General features: G+C 38.0%; 1 protein-coding gene across 9 annotated transcripts in view; it reads left to right on the forward strand.

Annotated features, from left to right (window-relative positions):
• Positions 1-495: 495 nt before the first annotated feature.
• Positions 496-25,334, forward strand: part of mcf2l2 (MCF.2 cell line derived transforming sequence-like 2) — a 96,423-nt gene continuing 71,584 nt past the window's right edge. For 3 of the 9 annotated variants that reach the window (XM_025902842.1, XM_025902843.1, XM_025902847.1), the window contains exon 1: positions 497-1,415. In XM_025902842.1, coding sequence (XP_025758627.1) covers positions 1,337-1,415 — 79 coding nt within the window. In that variant the 5' untranslated portion in view covers positions 497-1,336. Of the gene's footprint in view, positions 1,416-8,736; positions 9,036-19,861; positions 20,249-25,334 lie in introns of those variants that run through there. The other 6 variants (XR_003216320.1, XM_025902848.1, XM_025902846.1 and 3 more) reach the window with 5 other exon arrangements.

The raw sequence follows: 25,334 nt of genomic DNA on the forward strand, positions 1-25,334 counted from the left end.
CCGGCTAATAGACAGTCCCAGGAGCATACAGGGCCATGGAGAGATGCTAGAGCCCCTTACATTGTTTGGTTCAGGCAAAATGTGGAGCTGGATTAGCAGAGTGGCTTTAGTAGCACCAAATGAAGTGAAAGCATGAATGATTTGTTTTGTTTGTGCTCTTGCGTGATGATGATTAAATCAGATGGCTAAATATGTAGGGTTTTAAAAATGTTTTATGTTATTTTATGTTATTTTCCCACATATTCAACAAAAAAAGAATATATATAATTTTTTTTTTTTTATGTTTAATTTGATAATCATTGTGTGTTCCTGAGGCTCCACTCCTACAGTCCAGCTCCAGGCACCAGGATTTCTCTCTTGGACCTATTAACCCCCACCCCACCCTCAGCCAGCTCTGTCTCTCTCCCTCCGCCCTGCAGGCAGGTGAAGCAGCCTTCTGATTCGTTTTCCCTCTGTGTGACTCAGCTTCTTTATGAGAGCAAATAGAGCATCATCAAAGCAGCAGCACCACTGATTTCCTGCCCATCAAGCTTGAGGAGTTTCCCTATCAATGGAGTGGACTCAACTATCTCCCCTGGCTGAGGAGCATTCTGTCTTTTCCTAGTTTAGGTGCGCTGTAAATATTTACTTTGTTCTATGAGGATTTTTCTGGTTTTCAGTTGGGGCTTGGAGCATCATGACAAGGAACGGTTGGCTCTATCACTGTCTGGATGGCTGATTAATAATTGGATGTTTTTACTTGCAAATTTTCTGAAAATGCAGTTTTATTTTTTACTATTGGCACAGTTTTCTGACTGATAGGGTGACAAACAAATTGTCTATTTTGTTGTCTTTCTGCTTGACTTGCTCTGGCTTTTATTGTTTAATTGCTTAAGAGTTACCTTGCCATTGTTTTTCACTGAACACTGACTGACAGATTATCTTGCTCATTGTTCAGTTGACTAAGCTATTGTATTTTCTATTTTATCAACCCTAACTGGGTATTTTTTTTTTTTTGTTATTTTATATGTGCCTTACTAGCAGCGTGGTTATTTTATATGTAGACTTACTATTTAGCTAAGTGGCTGGGAGTGGCATCAACATTATCATTATCCCCAGGCTTTGTGGCTGTCTGTGATGGTGATAAATGTGAGGAAGGACTTGGAATATAAATAAGAATCAACATATACGAGGGAAAAAAGGGAGACACAAATCTCAGGGGAGAAAATTGGATTAGGGAGCAAAAGCAGGGGAGACTGTCTGGGGTGGAAGGGTGACAAGAGGAGGCGTGGCAGCAGAGAGAGAGAGTGAGACGAAGAGAGATCAAGGGAAGAGTGGATGCAACCCACACCCTGAGATGCTGTGCTGGCTGAGAGAGGACGAGATGTCGGTTCAGGAGCTGCTACAGAGGGTCGAGTGTGTCATCACTCATGTCGGTAAGTCATCGTATATCTTCTCAGTTTCCCCCCTTGTCTGTCTGTTCATGTTTCACTCTCAGGTGGATTAATTAGAATAAGAGGAGCAGATGTTTTAAACGGTATCCTCTCACGGGAAATTCTGAGGAGAGCCCGCCTCTTGGAATATACCCTCATTGTGCTGAAAGATCTTTATCTATAAATCTTTGACTTGTGATTAGGAAGCAGGGCAAATGAAATGGAGGCAGGGAATTTCCATCCTCTCATCAGGACCACTGAGTGAAGAGGGATGCGATGAGCAAGAAGGAACATGGGCCAAAGAGTGTAGCAGAGAAGTCATTGGGTTCAGTTGTGATTTTCAGCAGCAATCAACATTTTTTAAATTGATCTTTCAATTCATTCTCAATTTCACTGGCATACATTAACTGTTTCCTTTGATGTGAGTAAATATTACTGAGACCAGGATCTTATTTTCTTGTTTTAATATGAATAATGATGATACATATTCAGTCTTCCATTGATATTGTCCATTTAAGTTTCTGTCTTGTTACCTTTACTCTATCTGCTTTTTCTTTGTGCCTTTTATTTCCATCTTTCCTCTTTGCCCTTCTCTCATAGTAATCACTGCTTTTCCATCCCGAGTTCGTCCTTTCTCTCTCCTCTGTGTGTCCTTCATTCTGCTTTCCATGCTGTTCGGTCCTCTCAAGCCCTTTTTTCCAGACGTCTTTTCTCTTTGCTTTCCTCTCCTCATTCATCAATCATTTTTCAACCTCCTGCTCTCTAATTCCGCATCCGGGTTGTTTCTGGTGTGGAAGTAGGTTAATGTGCCACGCTGGAGATGGTTGCATTGCACAGTATTCTCCATTGCTGCACTGCCTGCACTGCACAGTAGCTAAGAGAATGATGGGTAGGGGGGCGGAGGGCAGCCTGTGAAGAGTGTTACTATGGAAACTGGCTCTGAATTAATTTACTGGAAATCATGCTCGCTCAGTATGCTGCCACCAGTGTTTGCAGCACAGATGATTCTGTAAAGGTGTTAATTTAACTGGATATTGTTATATTCTTCACCTGTTTTTAAAAGAACCTGTTATACACATTATATAATTAAGAAACTATTGATATTGGTCTCATGCTAACTTGATTGTAACTTCATTTTAAGTCTGCACTCTGAAGTTACTTGATTTACAGTAGTGTGACTTGTTTCAGTCCAAAAAAGAATGACATGAAACTACAATATGACTCTGTGAACTGATTTATGTCTGCACATCATGAATACACAGACCCAACCATCAATGATCTATGTATGTCTATGCAGCTACTTAAAAAATTAAAATCCCGCAGGTCAATTTGTTATGAATAAAATTTGTGCATTATTATATTTCTTTCTAATACTTCAGTCCTTTCAGTTCAGTCTTAAAGTTATACAATACAGAATTTTCATAACAAATATTGGATGTCCAGTTAAAGGGCTTTTCTCTCTGTGATTGATGATTACAAGTAACCCTAACCCCACTTTTTAGAGGCAAATAAAAGGAATATATATTTTAAAAAAGAACAAAAACTGCATGGATTCTCTCCAAGTACTCCAGTTTCCTCCTATGCGTGTCGGTTAATCAGTGATCCTAAACTGACAAAAGTGTGAATGTGTGAATAATTGCCTGTCTATCAATGTTAGCTTTGCGATGGATGACCAGTATCAGTGTGTGTCCAGTGACAGCTCGGATGGGCTCAAAGGCTGCAGTTTAACAGTCAGTTTACTTGAGAAGGTTCCTAAGTGAGTGACATGAAGCTGGAAGCAACTGTGTGGGAACAATAATAAGAGCTGGATGAATTCTCTAATTAAGTAAACGTGCTGCATTGCTTCATGTATGGTCCCCTTTAGCACTGGATACATTGAACCATCCTTTATGAAAGGTGAGAAAATATTGCTCTCCCACAGTTCAAATATGCATTAAGAGCTCATGAAAACAAACTTTTAACATTACACTCAAGCGACACAGATTATCATGTAAATTACTGCAGGTTTTTCTTTTCCATACTGCAACGGCCTAATATGCATTTATACTTCTTTCAATAATTTGTTTAACTGACAGCTAAATGAGCATTGTGCTACTTAACAAAATTACTTGGGAGATGCTGAAGCTTTAATAAAGGCAAGACTTAAAGTGAATCACCTCTTCAGCGGGAAGGTAAAGTATGAGTCGATGGCTAGGTGAGGCAATTTTTCCTAGTACAGCTTTTCACTGTTACGACTGGTAGGCTGCTATATTCCAGTGTTGCATAAAAAGCATGTTATCTAAGATGCACCTATTTGGAATTCATCTACAGGACTTTGTACTTTCACCACAGCAGACCCATGTTAACAGAATGCACTTTTTAAGCATAAGTGCAGTTGAATTTCCTGAGCACTGGATTTCAAAGTTACTATGAAATCGCCATCATTTCTATGACTTTATAATATTTCTCATCAGGGTCAAGTGAAAGTGATTACCAAAAAATGTTGGTGGTCATTTTTTTTCCACTATTCAACCACAACCAAAAGCATACTAATGCAGAGAATCAGAAACTGAATGGATGACAACTTAATCTATAATTGTACTTCATTTCACAGTCTATTAAACACAATGTGCTAACGAGTAGTTTTATAGGAACAGCATTTAAAGAGAAGCCCACTTTATAGGAACCTACACATTAATGTTGTTGCAGTACTTCAAGCATTCTCTCTTAATTAGTTAAACACAACAACACATTGCTCATTCAGCAGCGGGGAGCTCATTTTTGTTCCTTCTTAGACCAGACCCAGCCCACAGCTTCAGACACTGATTAAATTACTATTTTAAATAAATGTTGACTTACACTGTAAATGTTTGCTATTTATATACCTTTGCACTTGATCATAAACTTGCATCCTTTATGAGTATAAACAAAACAAACTATAAGGGCTTTTGGTGATATAATTTCACCTCTGCTTATTGCTATTAAAGGAATGACAGATCACTTGCTCTAATTTTCTGTACAGTCATTTTGAAAAGAGCTTGTTGGCTTTTCACCTTTGATATTGTGCAGGCAGCAGGAGGACGTGAAGCCTCGAATGGTGGAATGTAATTGATCAAAGATGGAATCAATTTTCCTTGGTGTGTGTGTTAGATCAGTAGAGACAGATCATGAGAATGTACTGTACCTCTGTTATAAGATGATACTGTTTGACATGAATTGGGTTTCAGAGTATGCAGAAGCAGAGGAAGAGCCAAACAGTTTCAGGCAACACTTTCAAACCTTATTTCTAAACTGTTATCTGAACTGGTGATGTCATTATGATCACATATAGGTGACTAATGTTATGTTAGTCACGTTGCATATTAGCTTGTAGGGGAGACCGGGGATAGTTGTAATGTGGGTCAGTTGTAGCACTTCCAATTTCTCCAATCAGAGATAAGTTTCAAATGATGTGATTCATTCTGTACATACCCAATTCAGTTCTTCTATCACATGTGAAAAATTAGCACATTTTGGCAAACACAGACAATTTAAGAAGAAAAAAGGTTGGGTTTTTTTTTTTTTAACTTTATGTCAATTTCTAATAGCATTATGTGCTTTGCAGTTAAACTCATCAAACTTAAATTATGTTATTTGGATGTCTATGGGGATATATTCTGTGTAGGTCATTAGTGCTAATGTTTTAGCCGTTGGCTGTAATGTTAGCTAGTTCATGGCTATAGGAGTCTGGGTCAGTTGTAACAGCAACAGTCTGAGTTAGTTGTAACAATAATGCAAATGTTACAACTTACCACCCAATTACTTTAACTTATATTAAACAAGTTGGGGTAATGACATCAGCAGAGAGAGGTTCACTGGTCACCTTTGTATATGCGGTTAATGCCATTGGCAACACAATTCCTCCACTGTTTGTGTTCCCACACATACATGATGCAGACCACTGTGTCAGAGATGGGCCAGTAGGAAGTATTGGTAGTGGAAATAAATCAGGATGGGTGCAAGAAACAGATTTCCTCATCTTTCTGAAGCACTTTGCAAACCACACCAAGGTAAGAATGAAAAAAAGTAATTTTATTACATGCTAAGATTCTGTCAGTACCCTTATTTCATTGTGTTACATTTCACCCCAGGATATGTTACAACTAACCCAGACTATGGGGTTAATTGTAACATTTCACTCTTTGTGTTTGAGACCATACCATGTAATGAGTAATTGTGCTGCAGAGAAAATAGCTGCACTATTTAATAGCAGAGACATGTAAATACTTTGCATTACATTTCGAATCCACTACCTTAAAAGAGCTCCAATTTACAGACAGAAATGTCAAATGTTATGTTACAACTATCCCCGGTCTCCCCTACACAATTCCCAGTTGTTTTAATTATGAGTTATCTCGCCAACAAAATGCCGACCTGTTATGGATCTGTGATTCCTCTTCTCGGTTGAAGTCTTTTCTACATAACTCAGAAACTGTCAATCTTATTGGCTGACTGTTGTACACAGCTATCTGTCACATGTCAAATAAATAAATTAAAAACATTTATGTAATCGGAAAGGATTAAATAGAGTTAGGTAAAGTCATTTGGGCACAGGTCTACCTCCAGGTGTTTTGGGCTTGATTGACCTTGAAGAGACTATGGAGCAGACTCAGGACATGCTGAACAGATTATGTCTTCTGAGTAGCTTCTTAATGCTTTGCTATGCCCCCTTAAAAAAGCAAGGTGGTTTGTAGTGCATGTATGAAAATCGCTATATATCATTTATGATATTGTATTGAGTTTATGGTGCTAGGTTAGATGCTTATCCTTACAGCTTGGAACTCAAATCATAATGTGGTCATATATGTCGTTTGGTATAAGATACAACAGGGCAGTATTAGCAGTATTGTTGCCTGGCTTTTTGCTTGCTGCATTGTATCTTTCTGGAGATTCATCTAACATTACACTACCAGTTTTCTGTGTTTGACAGCGTTCTCATCTTACATGTCTTCAGAGGTCTGCTACTGAAATCTCAATTGCAGCCTATTGATAGCAGCTCAGGATTTGTAATATTATTCAGAGGCCTCCTGCCTGAAACCCCTGTCACCCACCCAAGCTTCCAAACAGCGCCAATCTTTGTAGTGATGACGTTAGCACTGTATTCTGTCTGCTTCCTCTTCCTGTATATGATACAGGAGTGGAGGTGGAGAGGGGAGGCACACCATATCCTTTGGAAAGTGTCTTTCTTTCTGTCTGCTCTACAGAGGCCAGCTGAACGGTCCTGCTCACAACAATAGAGCTGAACAATAGCACAGGAGAACTTTCACAGTTTGGCCTCATTTTTTTACAGACCAATTTTTAAGAGGATAAATGCTGAGCAGGTCAAATGAGCCAAGGTCAAGTGGTCTGGTCACAGTTTCAGTGTTGACTACAGGGCAGACTCGTTGAAACAACTACTGTTTTCCTTTTAGTTTGTCATTTTGAAAACTTCAGTTGGCTGTAAAAGTACTTGATAAATTTTGAAAGGTATTCCTGTAATCACAGTGTTCCTTGGAAACGCTCATCAGGTTTCACTTTCAGTTTTTTGCATTTTATCAGAAACGCAAACTGTTTTGCTTTCCTTGAAAGTTCTGAAATCATTTCATCTATAACTTAACAGCTAAACACACTGAGTGAAAGCTAGTTTTTTATGCTAACAATAAAGTGCTAAAGAGAACAAAAAACAACATCTGTTCCTTTTCGATCTGGGACTGGTGGGAATGCCATGTTCATCAATTATTCAGATTGTTCTAGTGCCTGGTCTGAAACGTCAGTACTCAGTAATGTGTGGAAATGCACGTTTTGTGCATCCTGGACTGTCACTTTAAGATAGCTGGCTTGCGTCATTTCAAGTTTATGGTGATTTTCTGGTTCCAGCAGGAGAAGGTCATTGTCAGTGAGCTAGCCAAGGCCTGCAGTGACATAATCCATGATGTCAGCGGTTAGAACAGTAGTTGACCAAAAAAGAGACTTTTTTTAAATGGACCAGCAGCATAAAAGCTCTATTCTTTTTGTTGAAATAGTTTTGAAAAATTCAATTCCTACAGGCTGCTCTAACTGATATACATGCAGCTCAACATTACCAACTTTCAAACTCGAGTGGAGAAAGATTCAGGCTGATGGGTGAACTGTCTGAATGGAAATACTGTATAAGGCTATAACACCAGAGGTTTCTGAGAAAAGTCATTTTAAGAGTAACTTGTGTGAACTAGATGTTAAATAACACAGTAAGTAAGAAACTCGGGTACATTTTAGTGAAAATATTTATCCTCCACAAACTATCCAGTCACACAACACAAAAAGAACCAAGACAACTGATTTGCAATACCCCAGAACTTTTTTGTTGCGTGTCCTTTAATGAGGAGTCCTGTAGTCGTGTGGAAAGGACAAACATTTCTGAGAGGCTGAGGTCACTGACAGATATTGGCTGTTGCTGATGACTGTAGTTGTCTTGGTTGCTGCTGATTAGCACTCAGTGGTTTTTCTCATCTTCATGTGTGAAAAGAGACACCCAATGGAATTAAACAGATACAAATTAGTACGATAAAACCTCAAATACAAGTAATGTGTCATTCCAAATTGCAGTAATGCATCCTCCTTAGTCACCTTAAATATTATATTTTCATGTATTTTTATATGGAATGAAAAGTTTTAACAATCAGAAAACATCAACATTTAACCTAAAAGAAGAAGTCTGACAAACTGCCAAGACTATTGTCTGCAACGAACATTTATTATAGATCACATACATTCTGTAACACACTTATTAAACTATTTGGACACACGCACCACAGCCCTGACCCTCTTTTTGGACATAACCCAACAGATGTGCATGTAAATATTCGCTATCTTACTATTTTATATCTTCTTAATATTTTACATTTTTAACTAAGAAATTAAAAGTATCCAAGAAGAGATGGAGGGAAAACACTTATTGATGGATAACCAACATCATACAATTTTTTCTGTTCTGAATAATGTAGTCGATGCAACTAGAATAAATGATCTTTGACTCTGAGTGTGACCAAAACCTGTCTAATTATGCTGTTTTATATACATGATCAATTCAAAGTCTAAAGCTTTGTCTGTAGATAAGGCGTGTCAGCCGTCTCGCACGCATCCATAGCCAGATCTAGTGAGGAAACAATGTGGAGAAGCCTTATAAATCATTTGAGAGGAGGGGGCATAAAAGAAGCAGGACGGGGGGAAAGGAAAGCTGGGAGCTAACATGGAAGGATGCAGAGGGGAAGGGAAGTCCCCACTGCCTGATGAGAGTATTGTTGAGGATATTTGTGTAAACTGTGGTAAGAACTGAGCAGCTAAGCCGGTCACAAGGCTGCCAGGAGAGGCTCAACCCCCCTCTTTGACGAAAACACGAACATCAGCACACACATATCCATACCTCTCTGCCGTCTCTCGCTACTCTTACACACAAAATGACAAGGACTGGTCCTGAAGTACTGAGGAAAACCAGACAGCCCTGAGGAGTGGACTGTAGTATCACCAGATCTTTGTATGTGTGTGTTGCTGTGGACATTGGACTGGATGTTGGTTTAGCGGTGTGGCTCAGCCCCTCCTGTACACTGTGTCACAGAAAGATCAGCAGCAACATGGGATCAGTAATATGTAAGTGACTGTCATATTGACTGTAGTGACTGTGTTAAAGGTGTGTGTGCTATATAGCTTTGACTTAATCTGTACTCAGTAAAAGAGCTTTAAAGGGTCAAAGCCTATAATAATGCTGCTTCCTTAGTACCACCTTGTCAGTGGTAGTGATGGAGATACATACGAGTCTGTAGCGGTTTGTCAGGAGTGGGAGTGACATGGACCTGCAGCTTATTAATACTGTTTTGTGTGGTAAAGTGTTAGTCTATTCCAATCTAGGTTAGTTTGAAATTACACTTAGTGACTGTTCAAGTCCTTCAAAATGGGAAACTGCAAACTTATTGACATTATAGATCATTATTTTTAATATGTGATATATGTAATTTGTGTGTGTGTAAGGTGATTTTTTTTCTTGTCATTGATTTATGGGCATTATTATATTTAGATGCATTCAAGACCTCTTGCCATCACGTTGCAATCAACTGGGAACTCCTTAACACTTTTTAATAAAAATACTCAAACCTAGTGTCTTACCTGGTGAGGAAGTTTGCAAATTTACAATAAAGGTTAGAGTGGTGGTGGTGGAAGCATAACTGACAGGACTTTGTCTCATATGTAAAAATGTTGCTCTAGATTTTAGTTTTGCTTTCATGTCTTTTTGTTTTTAGTTGGTCTCTGGTTATTTTTGAACACCATGTTTAAATTCACATGACTTTTGGTGCCAGTATGTGTCAAGTAGATAGACAGACCGGCCTGGCACATGTGTTACATTATTGTTGAATGATTGGTTTGGGAATTGTGAGACTGTATGGTAGATGCTGCATCACGAATTTGTGTGCAACACAAAGAAGCAGCAACAATGTCACAGCTATGGGATTGTTATCATTGTCATTTCTAGTGTTCTTGACAAATCAAAAAGTATACAAATGATTTACAATGATCTTAGAGGTTGACATGTATTTGATCTTATGAAATATAAAATACAAGCAGGTAAGCTACATTATTGTACATGCTAACATTTTTATACATGGTGGCTGCACGAACACAGTTTAACAAAGTGCAGATTTCTCAGTCTTTGCTTATTGTGACATGATAACAATAACACATGATAAACTAATGTAAAACACTGATTGTGAGACTGCATAGAGATGGAAGAGGGCAAAATAACTTAAATGGGCACCTGAATAATAGTAGCTTATGCAGTGGTGAGGAGTTATTGAAAGAGTCCATTTAACAGAAGGTGCAGAAACTCCACTTGAAAAATTAGCTGAAAAATATGTTTCTTACTTGTTACAAGGATTATCTGAGGTCACTGGTGCTTCTGTGATTCTCTCTAAATCAACAATCCTGTTATAAGCTTAAGAATTTGTTAGCAGAAGATTCCTCCTTAAGTCCAGTACCTAGAGCATCCACAAAGAAGGGCTAGATCAACTATTAAGGATGAAACAGGAAGCATGCATGGATATCACAGCAGATGTCCCACAGAACAAACAGAAAGTGTGTATCTTGGGCAGTAAAAGAGAGAATAAAGGGAACAGCAAGCCTCTCCAGGGGAATTAAAGGAGCTGGCTGACATCAAGAGAACCAACATCAATTTTTCAAAAAGGCCAGATATACTTGACTCATAACTGCACATGAAAAAGATATTAAGGTTAAGGTCCTGTAGAACTTCAGTTTTTAGGCTGAAAAGAAAGAGTTCCAGATACAGCTGACTGACAAAGGACAGCAGAGACCAGTTATGACAGTCAGAGGAAAGGATAACCTTAGTGAAAGCTAAAATCCTCACAGGCAGGTGTGACAGGCTCAGTCATATGTAATTAAAATTTGAATTGACCATTGGACCTTAAAAAACAATCCGAAATTCAAATTATTTGAGATGCAAATTTGTCATGTAATCTAAATACGCACCAAAAGCATCGCAGTTTTGCAAAAGAATTTGTCCTCAAAAACACACTACAAAAAATAAAAAAAGAAACGCAGTACACGTCAAGCAATGATGTGCTGGTCCTGGTGTTTCTACACAAGAAAAGGAAGAAACAGAGATTCTGGGTTCATCCAGTTCTCAACAGAAGGCAACAGCAGGGAGAATTTATTGGTTTAATCCAGGAGTTGAAGTTGAATCACAGCTGCTTTCATGCATTTGCAGGATGTTAGTCGGGCAGTTTGATCGATTGTTGGCAGAGTTGGGATCGATTCTGAAGAGGCAGAGAAATAATTTTACAGATAGATCCGGAGCAGCGTCTAGCTGTATGTGTGAGATAAAAAAAATAATTATTTTACCATTTACATTTTGCATATTTGAATTTGCATCACCACTAGATGATGCTCCAACTGGTTAAATCTGTTTGTTTGCATGTGAAAAATCTGAAAAAACTGAGCTGAGAATTGATTTCATTTCAATCATTTCATTTGGTAATGAACTGAGATCAGGTATTTTGAATGCCTGTCATTATTATGAATCCTCAAACAAAACAAACAAACAAACAAAAATGCCAATATTTTAAAAAACCCTCTGTTTTACCTGAAATTACTCTAAGTTTAGGTAATTTACTTGCCAAAAATAAAGCACCATACAGCAAACCTTCAAATGAGATGCTTACATGATTTTAGACACATCCAAAAAACTTTTATTTTTGTTTAGTGGCTTGAAAGGTTACATGAGCTGATTTTTGTCTGGGTTAAAAACTGTAAAAGATTAAGTACAGTGTGTGCCTGAATAGAGTTCACTGCTGTAATCCACTACGACAGCTTAAAATAAGACTCCAGCAGGTAGAGCTGTTTTCGCCATATAAATAAGCTGTTTTCTCACATGCATTTCAGTTCAGAAATATTTTAGACATTTCAAGGCAGTGCTCTAAGTCTCAGAATAAGTCCTATCAGGCATTACATGGTTTTTACCAAATTAGCACCCTATTATAAAAAAGTCTGTGTAGTGTCAGACGGCGTCTATGCAAGAATAGATCAGGTCATTCTGAGCTAGAGAATATCTTCACTCTTCCTGGTGCCATCAAACTGATTCTCTTGACTTTATCATAGGTTGTGATTGTGTTTAAAAGGTTTGCAGCATTGTCACATCAGAGCAAGAGCACAGGTGTGACCGAAAATATTACACTTACACTTCATGTGGGTAGGCAGCCAGGATGCTGATGTTTTGCATACTGGCTCACTAGAAACGACACTGTATTTCTCCATGATATCCTTTTTAAATTTATTTTTTTTTGTTTTTTAATTATTTCAAAAAATTTACAATTGAAAAAAAGTGTACAGAGTATAAAATAACCTCTAATAGAGTCTACATAGAGTGTAGACTCCCTCCTTCACAGCAGGTCTGTGATTGTAACAGGTGTGGGTGTATGCAAATGACCTGTAATAGGCTTTACCCTGTAGCAGAGATTATGACAGAGAGACAGAAACAGACACAGACAGAAGTAGAGAGGTTAGAGGTATCTTGTGGGCTGTACAGGGACATGCAACAAACAGGTCCAGCAGAACTGCGGCATAGAAAACAAAAAAAAGTGTGTATTTGTGTGTGTAACAGACAGGAGAAGCATTAGACAAACATGGATCACCCCCCTGCTTCTCTTACAGAGTCAGTGGGGAGGCAGGACAGGTAGATACCATAGAAAAGAATATACATGCAGTACAGCCATGTGAGATTCAGTTTATTCTGACTACAAACAGTATCTTGAGGAAGGCTGCTACATCAGACCTTTGGATCTTGCTTTACAAGTTGTGGTAAATATGGATGTTTATGGACCTTATTCCACTGTACGGATCTCCATTGCTGAGATGGAATCTTACAACAACTTCCTGGAGGTGTGTCAGGAGACTGAATCAGCCATACTAGGAAGTATGTAAATCCTCTATGCTCCATTACCTTCTTCTCTCAACCCTTTTAATATGTTACCTTTACACTACTATACAATTTTGGTTCAATACAAGCTTTGGGAGTGATTAGAAATTTGGGCACTATAGCACTAAAAATTTGGCTTGGAAGAAGCAAAATTACTTTTATTATGTGTTCAAAGACTTCAAAATAAAACAAGCAACAATTTAAAAGATGTTTTGACTGCAGCTTATAAAGTATGAATCTGTGTCTATGAGACAGCTGCCCTGCTAAAGCACGGACATTCAGTTGCTGTTAGGTCCTAGTCAATAAAATCTTAATGTCTTTATTAATAACAAAAAATAATTTTACACTGTTATTGTTGCTGACTCATGTTGTAGTTGCTCATATCAATCCTGCTGCTACAGCCTATTTATTCAACTCTAGATGATGATGAAACCTGCAAACAGATGTTTTGTTGCAGAAGCAACAAAAGCTTCAGATCCCATTGAAAGAAGAGGAAATGAAGCTTGTTTGTTGGCGTCAGCGGTTTTAGGAACCTTCCTATAGAACGGCTAATGTTAGCATACTAGCATGTTGGTAATTAGTTTCATTTATAATCTTTAGTAAGTTTGTACAAAAAAAGAGAACTGTACTGAAAATATGGCTGATTGGAGTGCGTAAGCTTTGCTGCATTTTTCTTAATAAACTTTGTACAAATCACAGTTCTAGTAGAAGAACAGATACTTTGTTGAAGTTATTTGATCTTACTGGTGGTTTACTGTAACTTCAACTCACATTCTCATTGTCACATAACTACAGTAACCACAACATTTTCAGTCCTCTCCTTATGACTTAAGGATATGTTCCTAAGGTTTTACCATGATAATAATTTCTATAACACTTCAGGCACAAGACAATGATCTGCATCCCTGCTTACCCTGACTGATGTACTAAGTAAGACTAGAATCATTAATGGTGGACCTCACTTTAAAAGCAGAGGTCTTTGCAGTTTGCTGGTCTGTAGCATTTATGTGTGTTTAAACAATGGCACTTTCCATATCAGCTGTCAAGCATGGTGGCGGAGGGGTGATAATTTGAGCTTGGTTGCATATGCAGGAACTGGCTACCTTGCAATGATTGTGTTGACCATGAACTCCTCTGTATAAACTATAAAGTATCCTAGAGTCAAATATGAGGCCATTTGTCTGACAATATAAGCTTGGCTGAAATTGGGCCATGCGTCAGGACAGTGATTTCAAGCACAAAGAGAAAAATCAATCAAGGTTTTATAATGGTCTTGTTAAAGTTGAGACTTCATTCAGACTGGCCCTTAAGAGAGCTGTGTTTAAATGAATACCTGCAAACATCAAAGAACTGAAGCAACAGTATAAAGCAGAGTGGGTCAAAATTCATTTAAAATGATGTAAATCATAAAGAAGACAATTGCTTCTAAAAGTGGATCTTTGTGAAATATTGGGTCTCATATTTTCACCAGATTGCGTTTCACCAGACTCTAATGCCTGGGGCCTTATAACCTATTCATACGTGACAGTGTGCAGTAGTGTTCACAGTTTTAACACCCACTTCGAGAACAGCAGGTAAAAAAGATGTATCTAAGGAGTTAGTGAAAATTTTACTTTTCTGATTTAAAAATTTGACATCGATTAAAGCAGCACCAAATGAACTTCGATTGAGGATTTTTAACTGAAATTATCATGCAAAATATATAAAAGGTGATGATAAATATAAGACACAAGCAAAAAGTGAACAAAAAGTGAACAACTCTTTGCTGTTAAAATTCAACAAAGAGTGAGAACCACAAGTAAAACTTAAACTTTAATATGTAAATAACCATTATCGTCGTAATCCTAATAGCAATGAAAATAATAACAGTTACAAAGAAAAATCCAGTACATCATTTTCAGCTAATACGAGTTCCCTAATTGAAAAAAATATGCCGATGAATGCACAAATCAAGAAAAAAGTTTGGATGAAGTGTTCTGGCTGACGAGTGCATCGCTCTGTTGTTAGAATACGTGCAGGTTCTTCTATCTGTGTGTAATATCCTTGCTTATATGGCACAGAAAGAAAGAAATGAGCTCCAGTATCTATTGTTTTTTATTGCCATTAGTCTTCCTATGCAGATTTTTTGGGCCTTATCACGGAGATATTAAGAAACAGTTTCTTCCTTTCCAGTTTAGTAGGTTTTTTTTTTCTTTGCTTGCTGCCAAGGCAACCAATATGGGGTCTTTACATTTTCAAGCTGGTCATTCAAATTGATTTTTGAATGATAAGAAGCATGTTTGTTCATGCAGCTTTAACATCCTATTTGTTGTGTAATAGTAACCAGAGGTCTTTATGTGGCATAAGGTTTTAGTGTCATTGGTTGAAACCTGTGATTTACAGTAGCAACAGAGATGTTTCTGTGCTCCCATTACTCAACATATGTGCTGACTGATGGACAAACATCAGAGTATTTTGTTTTGTCAGTCGCTGTCAAGTCCAAGATCAAGACCAAGCATGCTCATATTTATGGCAACAACAACAAAGACGACTACATACCACATACGTATAGAAGTGCACACGTTGCAAGACGCCCCAGTGTTCAGGGTTAAAAACAGGATCAGGCTTGTGACTCATTATTAGCAGTCCACATTTCATGAGGTGATAATGATATTCATTGGGATAATGTATGTGTGTGTCGGGGAATGAGAAACAGAGAAGTGTTATCAGCGGATCTGTCACTGGACATCCTCTGATTGTTTTCTTGCGTTGACGCCTTCTTCCTGAGAACCAATAGGAAGCCCCCCCCTCACCTAGACCTTGAGGAACAACAACCCCAAAATAACACAGGCTCTACATCATAATTGTGTATTTGTGTTTGTGTATGAAAAAAGCATCTGTTTTGTGTGCTGCCTGTATCTGAGATTGACAGAGATCAGTGAGAGATAGGAAGCTGTCTTAAGACAGTGTTTGATAAACTTCTGCATGTTTTCACATGCGATATAAAACCTTTTATTAATGGAAACAAATTCTCACAAATCATATGTTTTTCATCGAAGAAGTGCAGGTATATTAAAATTAGTTTGTTGCATATTCACTGCTTGGCAAACATTTTAAATTGGAAACCACTATAAAGTCTGTAATGAGCAGATCTTCACAAATTAATGTGGTTACAGCATGAACTTAAAAAAGCAGGGGCACCCCACTACTTCCACTTAAAAACTGTAGCTGCGAGTATAATGTGGGTCTACTCGAAACACACTGAACTCATTCATGAGACCGCTGTTATCCTGCTTCATGCTGTTAATAGAGACTCTAGTCTATATAACATTCCCAGTTCACATCACTGCTAAGAATTACATAATTTAACATCATGCACTTACCAGATAAAATCCAGGTTTCATCTTCACCTTTCTGTCTTTCCATTCTCTTGATCACCATGTGTGCATCATTTTTCTCTGCTTGTCCCTTCACAGATGCTTTTTTTGTCCTGTTGCCTAGAAAACATTTAAACATTGCATCAGTAAATTAAAATTAAAGTCCTGGGGCACATAATAACAGTACAGTAAATATTCTACTTGGCTGGAAAGAAATGTTTCCCTTTGCTTATGTTTATTCTGATATATTCACTGTTGCAAAGCAATTTTTATGCAATTTCTTCCCCTTTTTGAGCAAATGAACTGTACTTTAATCATAAACTATATATAAAAGATGACTATAACAATTCAGTCACTGATTGGTTTGTGGAGTGTCAATTTTTCAACTTTGATACTTTCATGTGTACAGTATATATTTAAATGCATGCAACATAAGGGATTTAAATATTGTGATCTTTGGGGACTGACTCACATTTGGAATCAACCCCAAGTGCCCATTTCCAAAACTGCCGTGTTTGCCACTTCATTACTTACAGTGTTGGGAAGGTTACGTTTAAAATGTATTCCACAGATTACAGAATACATGCCCCAAAATGTATTTTGTAAGGTATTCCATTACGTTACTCAATGAGAGTAACGTATTCTGAATACTTTCTGAATGCTTTGGATTGCTTAATATATTATCGTGCTTTTTACAACTACATGAATGTACTATTGCTGTGTGATTTATTACTATTACTGAAGGCTACTCGCCATACCAATACCAACTAGATTTTTAATTCTTAATATAAAATGAGTAACAGTAGGGTGGACATTAGGTAAGGCTGCACTTTTTGCAGCGATCTCGTATAGAAAACTAACTAAACAGGTCCGCGGCTTCGAACCGTAGTAAAGGGACCTCTGGCTAATACGTCAGGTTCGTGTCGGGCTGGTAGCCGAAAAATAGCTTTACTTTGTTGTCTGGGTCAACTTTGCTAGTGAGAGACAGAGAGAGGCGTTGAAAGGCTGCTTCAACAGAACTTATTGTTTTGGAGGAAAACACAAACACAGTGTACAGTCAAGTCTTAATAGCTTAATTATAACTGGGCTCGTCAGGCACTCTTTTTGGCTGCAGTGGTTATTATTATATTTACATGCTTCCAGCTCCCGTTTCTGCTCAGTGAGAACTCGTGCTTTTCAACTCTTTTTCTCCCTCCCTCACTCACAGACACATATTGGGTGTGACAGTCCATTCTCCCTGCAGCACGGACTACACTGCCCATGAGGCTACATTCTTTAGGGCTATGTCTGTAACACTCTGCCTATTGACTTCATATTAAATAATTTTTGTGAATAATTTTTTAAAATGTTTCTTCACGTCATTATGTGGGCCGCAAGTAGGGAGGACATGGGCCGCAAGATTGAGACACAGGCATTACAGCCTCTTAATGTGTGTTTAGTTTGGGTTTCAGCCGGCGTGGAATTAAAGATAGAGAGGGCATAGCCTAACATGACCGCCACAGGAAAAGACCGCCGTGCAATCCCTTTATTTCAACAAAGTAACTGTATTCTGATTACCACGCTTTTAAACGGTAACTGTAACGCAATACTTTTTTTTTTTAGTACAGTTACTCACATTTTGTATTTTAAATAAGTAACGGCGTTACATTTAGTCCGTTACTCCCCAACACTGATTACTTATTTCCTTTCTAACCTGCTTCATTTGAACACTTTCCTTTTTTCCCTTCTTTTTTTTTAGAATCAACATAAAGCCGAGGTTAGCATGTATCACAATCTGAATGAATCTGAATCTGACTGCTTTTTCACTTCCTGTGCTCAGACTTCTTGTTTTTGAGAACCTTTGTACAATGTGAAAGAATCATGAACGCACACACACAAATGACATGCCTGGGAATGCAGTAATGTTTATCCACTTGTAGGAAGTAGGTCACAAAATACGTGTAACAACTGAACAGGCATTGTGCTGAAAACAATGTGTACAAGTTCGCATGTGCATTTGTTTATGTGTGCACGTGCAGTTTTTTTATGTTCCTGCTGTATGTGAATGTCAGTATCTCACTTCCGTGTTTTCTCTTTGTGTGTGCCACATCAATCTCTGTGTACTTGCATCTATCGATCCATCCATTGTCTTCTACTACTCATCTGCTTATCCAGTGCATTGTTTCAGGATTGATACCAAGATTTAGTTTACTTCATTACAGATTGTTGAGTTAAAATGCACATTAGAATAACTAAAACACATCATCTTGTCCACATCTGCCCCTGATCACCAAACCTGCAGTCTTTCATCAAGTGTCCTCTCTGCTCCATCTCAGTCCGCATTCCTTCACCTCACATTTCCTCAGATTAGTTCTCTACTCTGGACTCTCTAGTAAGTTCCCCGCTGCTTAGAACAGCCAGCAACCCTTGAGGTTCTCCACACGTTTGGTCAAACACTCCCAGCTCTGCCCCGCTGTGCTCCAGCTCAAAATCCCAGCCTCATTCCATCAGTAGTTATTCATTTTTCATCTAATACAGTCCCATAAGTGTTTATTTAACAAACAAATCTAGTTAGCTCTGGCTTGTGTTACAGCAGTATTCATGTCAAAATGTATATAAACAATTGTGTTGCTCAACAAGGTGGCATGCTACAGTAGTGGTTTTACATGAATTACTATGAGGTCAAAATGCCTTCATGGGATTCTTGATAAAAGTGGTAAAGTAAAGGGTTTTTTTATTTTAATTCAACACAACCCCGAATTCCCACTCCCCAATTTTAGGAAATTTTATGACATATGAGAAAACAGGGATTTCATTTTATTCATTTATGAGATTTTTAAAACACCAAAGGCTCAAAATGACCCCCCTTGCCGCTTCTCATGTTAAAGTGTTTAGTGAATCACTCAGTAGGTGAAGACTAAGGCCATTTTCATTCATTTTCATAGAATGAATTAAAAATATAGCTCCCAAAATGGATTATAGAAACATCAAAAATAATTTCAGCCATATGTTTAGAAGCTTGAGTGTAACAGCTACCAACTCAAAACAAGCAAAAGTTATTGCTTTACTCATATAAAACTATATCTAGAATTTAACAGTGAACATACACTACAATGAATTGAACACCTAATTTCGTTGTGAATAGATATGGCAAACCAGACATTCATGTTTCTAGGAAGGCAACAAAAACAACTGTCCGAAATGCTAAGTGTATAAATACAACCAAGATCAGGCTCAAAAAAATCTTTTTTAGCATCAGATTACTCTTGAGTTGAATCAAGCAAAGGAGGTATTTCAGTAACAATGTTTACTTCCACATGTTGTCCACATTTGGCAGCCCAACATAACTCAGGACTCATAAAAGAGACACAGACATAACAGCACACAGATTCTGTGGCAGGAACATGGAGCCTGCAAAAATGAAGCACACATGATCAGGGCAACATGCATACACACACTCTGTCTCTCTGACACACACACACACACACACACACACACACTGTCTCTCTGACACACACACACGCACACACACACACAGCTGCAGCTCAGCTCCACTCTATATTTTCCTCTGTGTTCCTCCTTGTGTCTCTTTCTTCTGACGTACGCTCCCACCCAGTCCTCCCTCTATGACTTCTTATAGGCTGCTCACTGCTCATAGCTGAGCTGTTTTACTACAGCTGGAGCTGGAAAAACTGACCACAGGCAAACCTAACAACAGTAACACACAAACAGTTCCGGGACTGTGTGAGTGTCAGTGAGTGCGTGTGACTGAAATGCAAGAAGAGAGCGAGAGACGGAGATTTGTTCGTCTGGATGTCTGGAACAGCCTGAGATGATGATGATGAGGATAATGAAGAAGAAGCAGCTGCTGTTGACAGACCGGGGTTTTGTTACTGGATGTTGTCTTGGTCTGACTGGGTTTGGATACTATGAGTTTATTGTCATTTGATGGGATTGCTGGTCTTTCTTGGAGGATTTACTTTTTCTCCTGCGTGTGTGCTTCTGCCAGGAAGGTCTTGAGATGAAAAGCATCAAAAACATAATAGGTAATTTTCACACACACTGGTCGCCTTATTTGTCTGCAGTTTGCCACTTTACTCCTGTCAGAATCAGGCATTGGAATCTCTTCTTCAGTATTCAAAACTTTTGGAGAATAAACCCTGTAGCTTTTCAGCAAAATCATTCTTTTCTGTAAATCATAGGTTCAGTTTTGCCAAAAAAGTGCTAATGCTTGAGGCATTTTTTTAAGATTAGAGGAGCTACGAAGTGGTTTTACCTGGAACACTGACAGCTGCAATTCCAGGGCTCCATGGCGCTGTAAGCTCACAGCAAAATCAAAGAGAGTGGAGGAACATAACAGAAAAAAACAAAAAATTCCTGGTGAGTTCTAAGAAATACCAAAAACAAGCTGCACACACACTATCACTTTATTTCATAAACTGACTGTGGCCAGGCTGGCACTACACACTGCAACTTAAGAAAGCACATGCAGGAAGGCTAAACACAAGCGAAACACAAGACTTAATCAATTTGAAAGAATAAAGGGAAATATACAATTAAATCCACATTAAAGCCTTTAAAACACCACTTCTCCTTACTAGTTTGACATGCAGCTTATTCCAAGATAAATTTAATGCTTTTATGCATCTCGTCTCTCTTAATGTTGACTCTGGACACTCAGTGATCTTGAGGTCAGGACTCGATGGAGGTCGGAGCAGAACTGCTTTTTCTTATTGAAGAAAATAGTTTTTGTGACTCTGATAGTTTGGTGTTACTTTTCAGACACCTTCCTGGTAAATGCACAATGGAAAAGTTCCTAAAACAACAGTATTCTACAGTAATGTAGACATTATTAAAAAACAAAGCCTGAAGAATTAGAATCTCCTCAGTCTGATTCTTTTTAACTAATAGTTATTAAAAGGTGGTGTAGTAATTCAAAAGACATTTGGGAAAGTTACTGTATTCAGTTTGACCATTACAACATACATTTATGAAACAGGTGCTAAAAGGTGGGTTTGATTCCCAAGTCTCAGGCCAGTATGACTATATCTGGCTATCCATAGGTACTCTAGTACTTTGTTTCTGAAAGATAGGAGCAGAGTCGCTAAACAGCTGTGCTAAGCTGTACTGATCTTTAAGATCTGTTATTGATACAGAAAGAAGAAATGTGAGTATCCTCATAGATTCCTCCTGGGAATCTAGCAAAGAGGTGTTTCATTATTATTAGGCAGCCCAACATAACACATTAATCATAAAAAAGCCAAACATAACAGCACACAACATGGAGTGTGCAAAACAAAACACACATGACTGTGGTGACAATGTGTGAGAGCATGCTGTTTAATCCCTTTCAGAGCAGATGGATTAGGGTCACAGCCTGGGTGTGTATGTTCCAGCAGTGTGTGATAGTGTTGGCTCCATACTTTTGTGGGCACACTGAAACTCATTCACTCAGTACTGTGATCACTTTCATGTCTTTTTGGGAATACTGCCTGTATTTTAACAAGATTTTTAACATTTAACATAGTTCATATATATTATGCTGATATATGTTAGTGTACAGAAGCCATTTTGTCTGTAATCAAGGGTTTAATGACATGAATTACACTAAACACGTCCTTTCCAGACAAAGTCAAGCTTGTCTTTTCCTGCTTTGGTAAGACCTCTGGGTCTGTGTGACCATAGCTGACCTAACAAAAGTGCATAGTCAGTGGATTTTACATAAAACTAACGCTTGGAATGGGAAAATATTTCTAAAACATTTTAGCTAGCAGTCGGATTTACAAGTGACATGTGCAGTGCTCACAATGACCTTTAACTGGATGACGGGTTAGGAAAATAAATGGATGTTTTATCCATAGACTGTATATGAAAGGTGGAGAAAAACAGTGAGTTCAATACAGAAGTGCTTTGGAGCTGCATTCTTTCTACAGGCCAGCAGGGGGCGACTCAGTTTGTTTGCAAAAGAAAGTCTATGGAAAAATCAGGTCCTGTGATCCATGCCCTCAGTAAATGCTTTCCCAGTGAGTTATGAGATCAGTCCCTAGTTTCACTTCATAGAGAACAAAACATTATGCTCATTTTCTACATTATAGTCCCCATTAAGCTCCAAAACAACAATAGTTGGTAGTAGTTACAATTTAAAAAGCTAACTTTGCAAATGAATAGGCAACATCCATCCTTTAAACACAGTTTTTGGTTTGATCATTGTGCCAGCTGAAATTATAACTCCAGCACATTCTGACATTGATTATGATTCATGTTCAGTCTGCCAACCTCAGGACTTTGGTATCATATCCTTTATCCTGGTTTTGTTGAACAAGACCCTGATGTCACTGTACCTTTACTGTGTTCTTACCTACACAGAAGAAAAAAGTACAATGAATACTACATCTATTACATGCACCAGTGGGACTAGATGTAAAAGTGGAGTGTAGATATAACCAAAAATCAAGATTGCTTGGAATATGTCTTGTTGTTTACACACTGCTAACACCATCTGATCTCCATCAGAGCACTGACGATATATTTTGTTAACTTGCTGCTGGTGCAATGAGGACGTTGTCAAACTGAAAAAATGTCCCACCCTTTGAAGTAGGGCTGTAAGGTTTGCAGCTTTCCTCATGGGGCTATAATTGTGGCCAGATTGAACAGGAGCTGCTGCCCAACATAGAAACAGATGCTAGTGAACCATTTAATTGTAGTAGTTCAATATATCAGCAGAAAACTTTGTTAGTTCCTGCGTGTTGTTGTCCAAGCTTAATCTCCCAAATTAAGAATTCCACTGGTGCCATTATAGAGTTCATTGCATCCTTATAGGAGTTCCTCCTGCACGTACCCTTTGTCTCCTCAGGACTGCTTCAGTTTCTAAAAACAGCACTTTTCCGTCAAGCCTTGAAGTGGTCATGCATCACATCTGTCTTCACCGCTCCTTTCTACTTTGATGTTCCAACAATACAGAACAGTCTCCCTCGTCGGGTGCCTGACCCGGCTCTGGTTGTATAACACTACTGTTCTGAATGTTCCTGGACAACATTTCCTATACTTTTTTTTTAAATTAACCTGATCTTGAAAACTTTGTTTCTTTATTTAAAATGATATCAAATAGTGCCACCACTATATTAAATTTACCACTGGGCAAAAGTTTGCATTGGATGTTTGTTTTATAAAATGTTTTAGAATAGACACTTGTCACGGTGATGGATTGATAGTACACAGTGTTTAGTTTTATGTAGCCAGAGCAGTTTGCACAAGTTCAAGGCAGAGCAAGCTGAAATATCAATTATGAATTCCACAGGTTTGGTAACATGTTTCTTCAGGGAACTTTTTTGAAAAGGAAAAAAACTCTCTGATGAAAAAGCAGTATAAGTGCTTATGGCAGAACTGGTATTTTAAAAGTGAGTCACATGATTTCAGCCTGGATTTTCTTATTTGAACTTTAAACTTTTTAATTTGCATTGTTTTAGTTTTCAGCTTATGATTACAGTGTAGCAAATATTAGATACTCAGAAGACAAGATTTTGTTTTAAGTAGGCACTGTTGTGTGTTCTTATCAAATTTTGAATCAGCAAAATCTTATAAAACATTTCAGAATGCACTCGTCTGTAATACAAGCTGAATTTTTAATATCCTTGGTGTGTCAGCAGAATCAGAAATCAACAACGGAGGTACATTGATGATGCCTCCATTAGCGACCACTACCAGCTGTTATGCTCTTCTGCTTCTGTCCCCACTCCCACTAGCACAAGACCTACCCAAGCATGTTTCAGAGTAATAAAGTGCAGTCAGTGTAAATGCATGTCTTTATTCTCTGTAACAGAGAAAGGTTTGTTCACTGCACAGTGCACTTAGAGCTTTACCCTGCAGGAGAACCATAATAAACATTAAACCAGAGCAGGAATACATATCCTTAAAACTTCGTCTAAGAATGCTTTGTTACAATTCCTTATAAATGTCATATGAACACCAGTCAGAAATAGATAGCTTCAGAACTGGCTGCTTAGGATGAACATGTGATGTGCAAAGAACAAGGTAGATAAAGCTCCCTAAAGTCAGCCTATTATTCTTTCATCTGCCATATAATTACTGTTCCACTGCTGTCTGATCATATTAATATTGGTCTAAATCATAAGGCTTCAGATTGCTTTAAATGCTTTGCTTCTATATTTGAATCTTTATTCAACTGAATTCAATTCAGTTTTATTTATATAGTGCAAAATCACAACAGCAGCTGCCTCAAAGTACCTTATATTGTAAAGTAAAAACTGTATAATAACACAAAGCATATGGATCACATTTGTATGACGAATCCCTAATATGGTCATTTCAAACACATAGCTCTGGCTGAGAGAACAAAAGACCCACCCACATACTCTTTAAGCCTTTGTGAGGGGCTGCTAATTAAAAGACAGTTGGGTTAAGGTATGAAATGTTAAAATAGCTTGTTTCAGACTGAGGAACTCAACCAAAGCCCAAAATAAGATAAATAACAATTGCTTTGAACTGCAGATCACACAAAGCTCCTATAGAGACCACAAAAATATGGAGCTTTTAAGTCTACTTCATAGCAAAGATGTTCAGTAGAGTTGCATTCTCTATTTTGGCTCTTTTTGATTCAGCACAACACATATTATCTTAATGCTAAATACAATAAAATGTTACGCAAAGGGACAATTTTACATCACTGGTAAATATATATTTGGCTGGTAGATTTTAGCTACTGGAAACCTTTGTTGGTGAAAAGTCACTTGATGCGTAATTTGTGAGAAAAGTTCTACTTTTTCAACTCAAGATCCACTTTTCTTTTCTTGAGTTGTTGGTAAAAAAAAACATTCAAGCTCCCTTTGAGTTTGCATATTTTATGTGAAATGTTTTTAGGTTCACATCAGCAATAATACTGGTGTACTAACAGAAATGTATGGGAAAATAGCTCAATATCCTAAGGCCCATGTTTCAGCATTCAGCCCTTTTATAATAGCACCAGTTCAGGGCGGTCAGCTTAAATGGTAAACTGCTTTGATTCAGTTTGGTTGTAAATTGAATTTGGAGTACAGCAGCAATGCCCCTTTCCACTTACACGTCCTAACAAGTCCAACAGTTAGAGAAGATTGTCAAAGATACGGAAAAACCAAA

The sequence above is a fragment of the Oreochromis niloticus genome, linkage group LG23, assembly GCF_001858045.2.
Source record: "Oreochromis niloticus isolate F11D_XX linkage group LG23, O_niloticus_UMD_NMBU, whole genome shotgun sequence".
NCBI classification, from domain to species: domain Eukaryota; kingdom Metazoa; phylum Chordata; class Actinopteri; order Cichliformes; family Cichlidae; genus Oreochromis; species Oreochromis niloticus.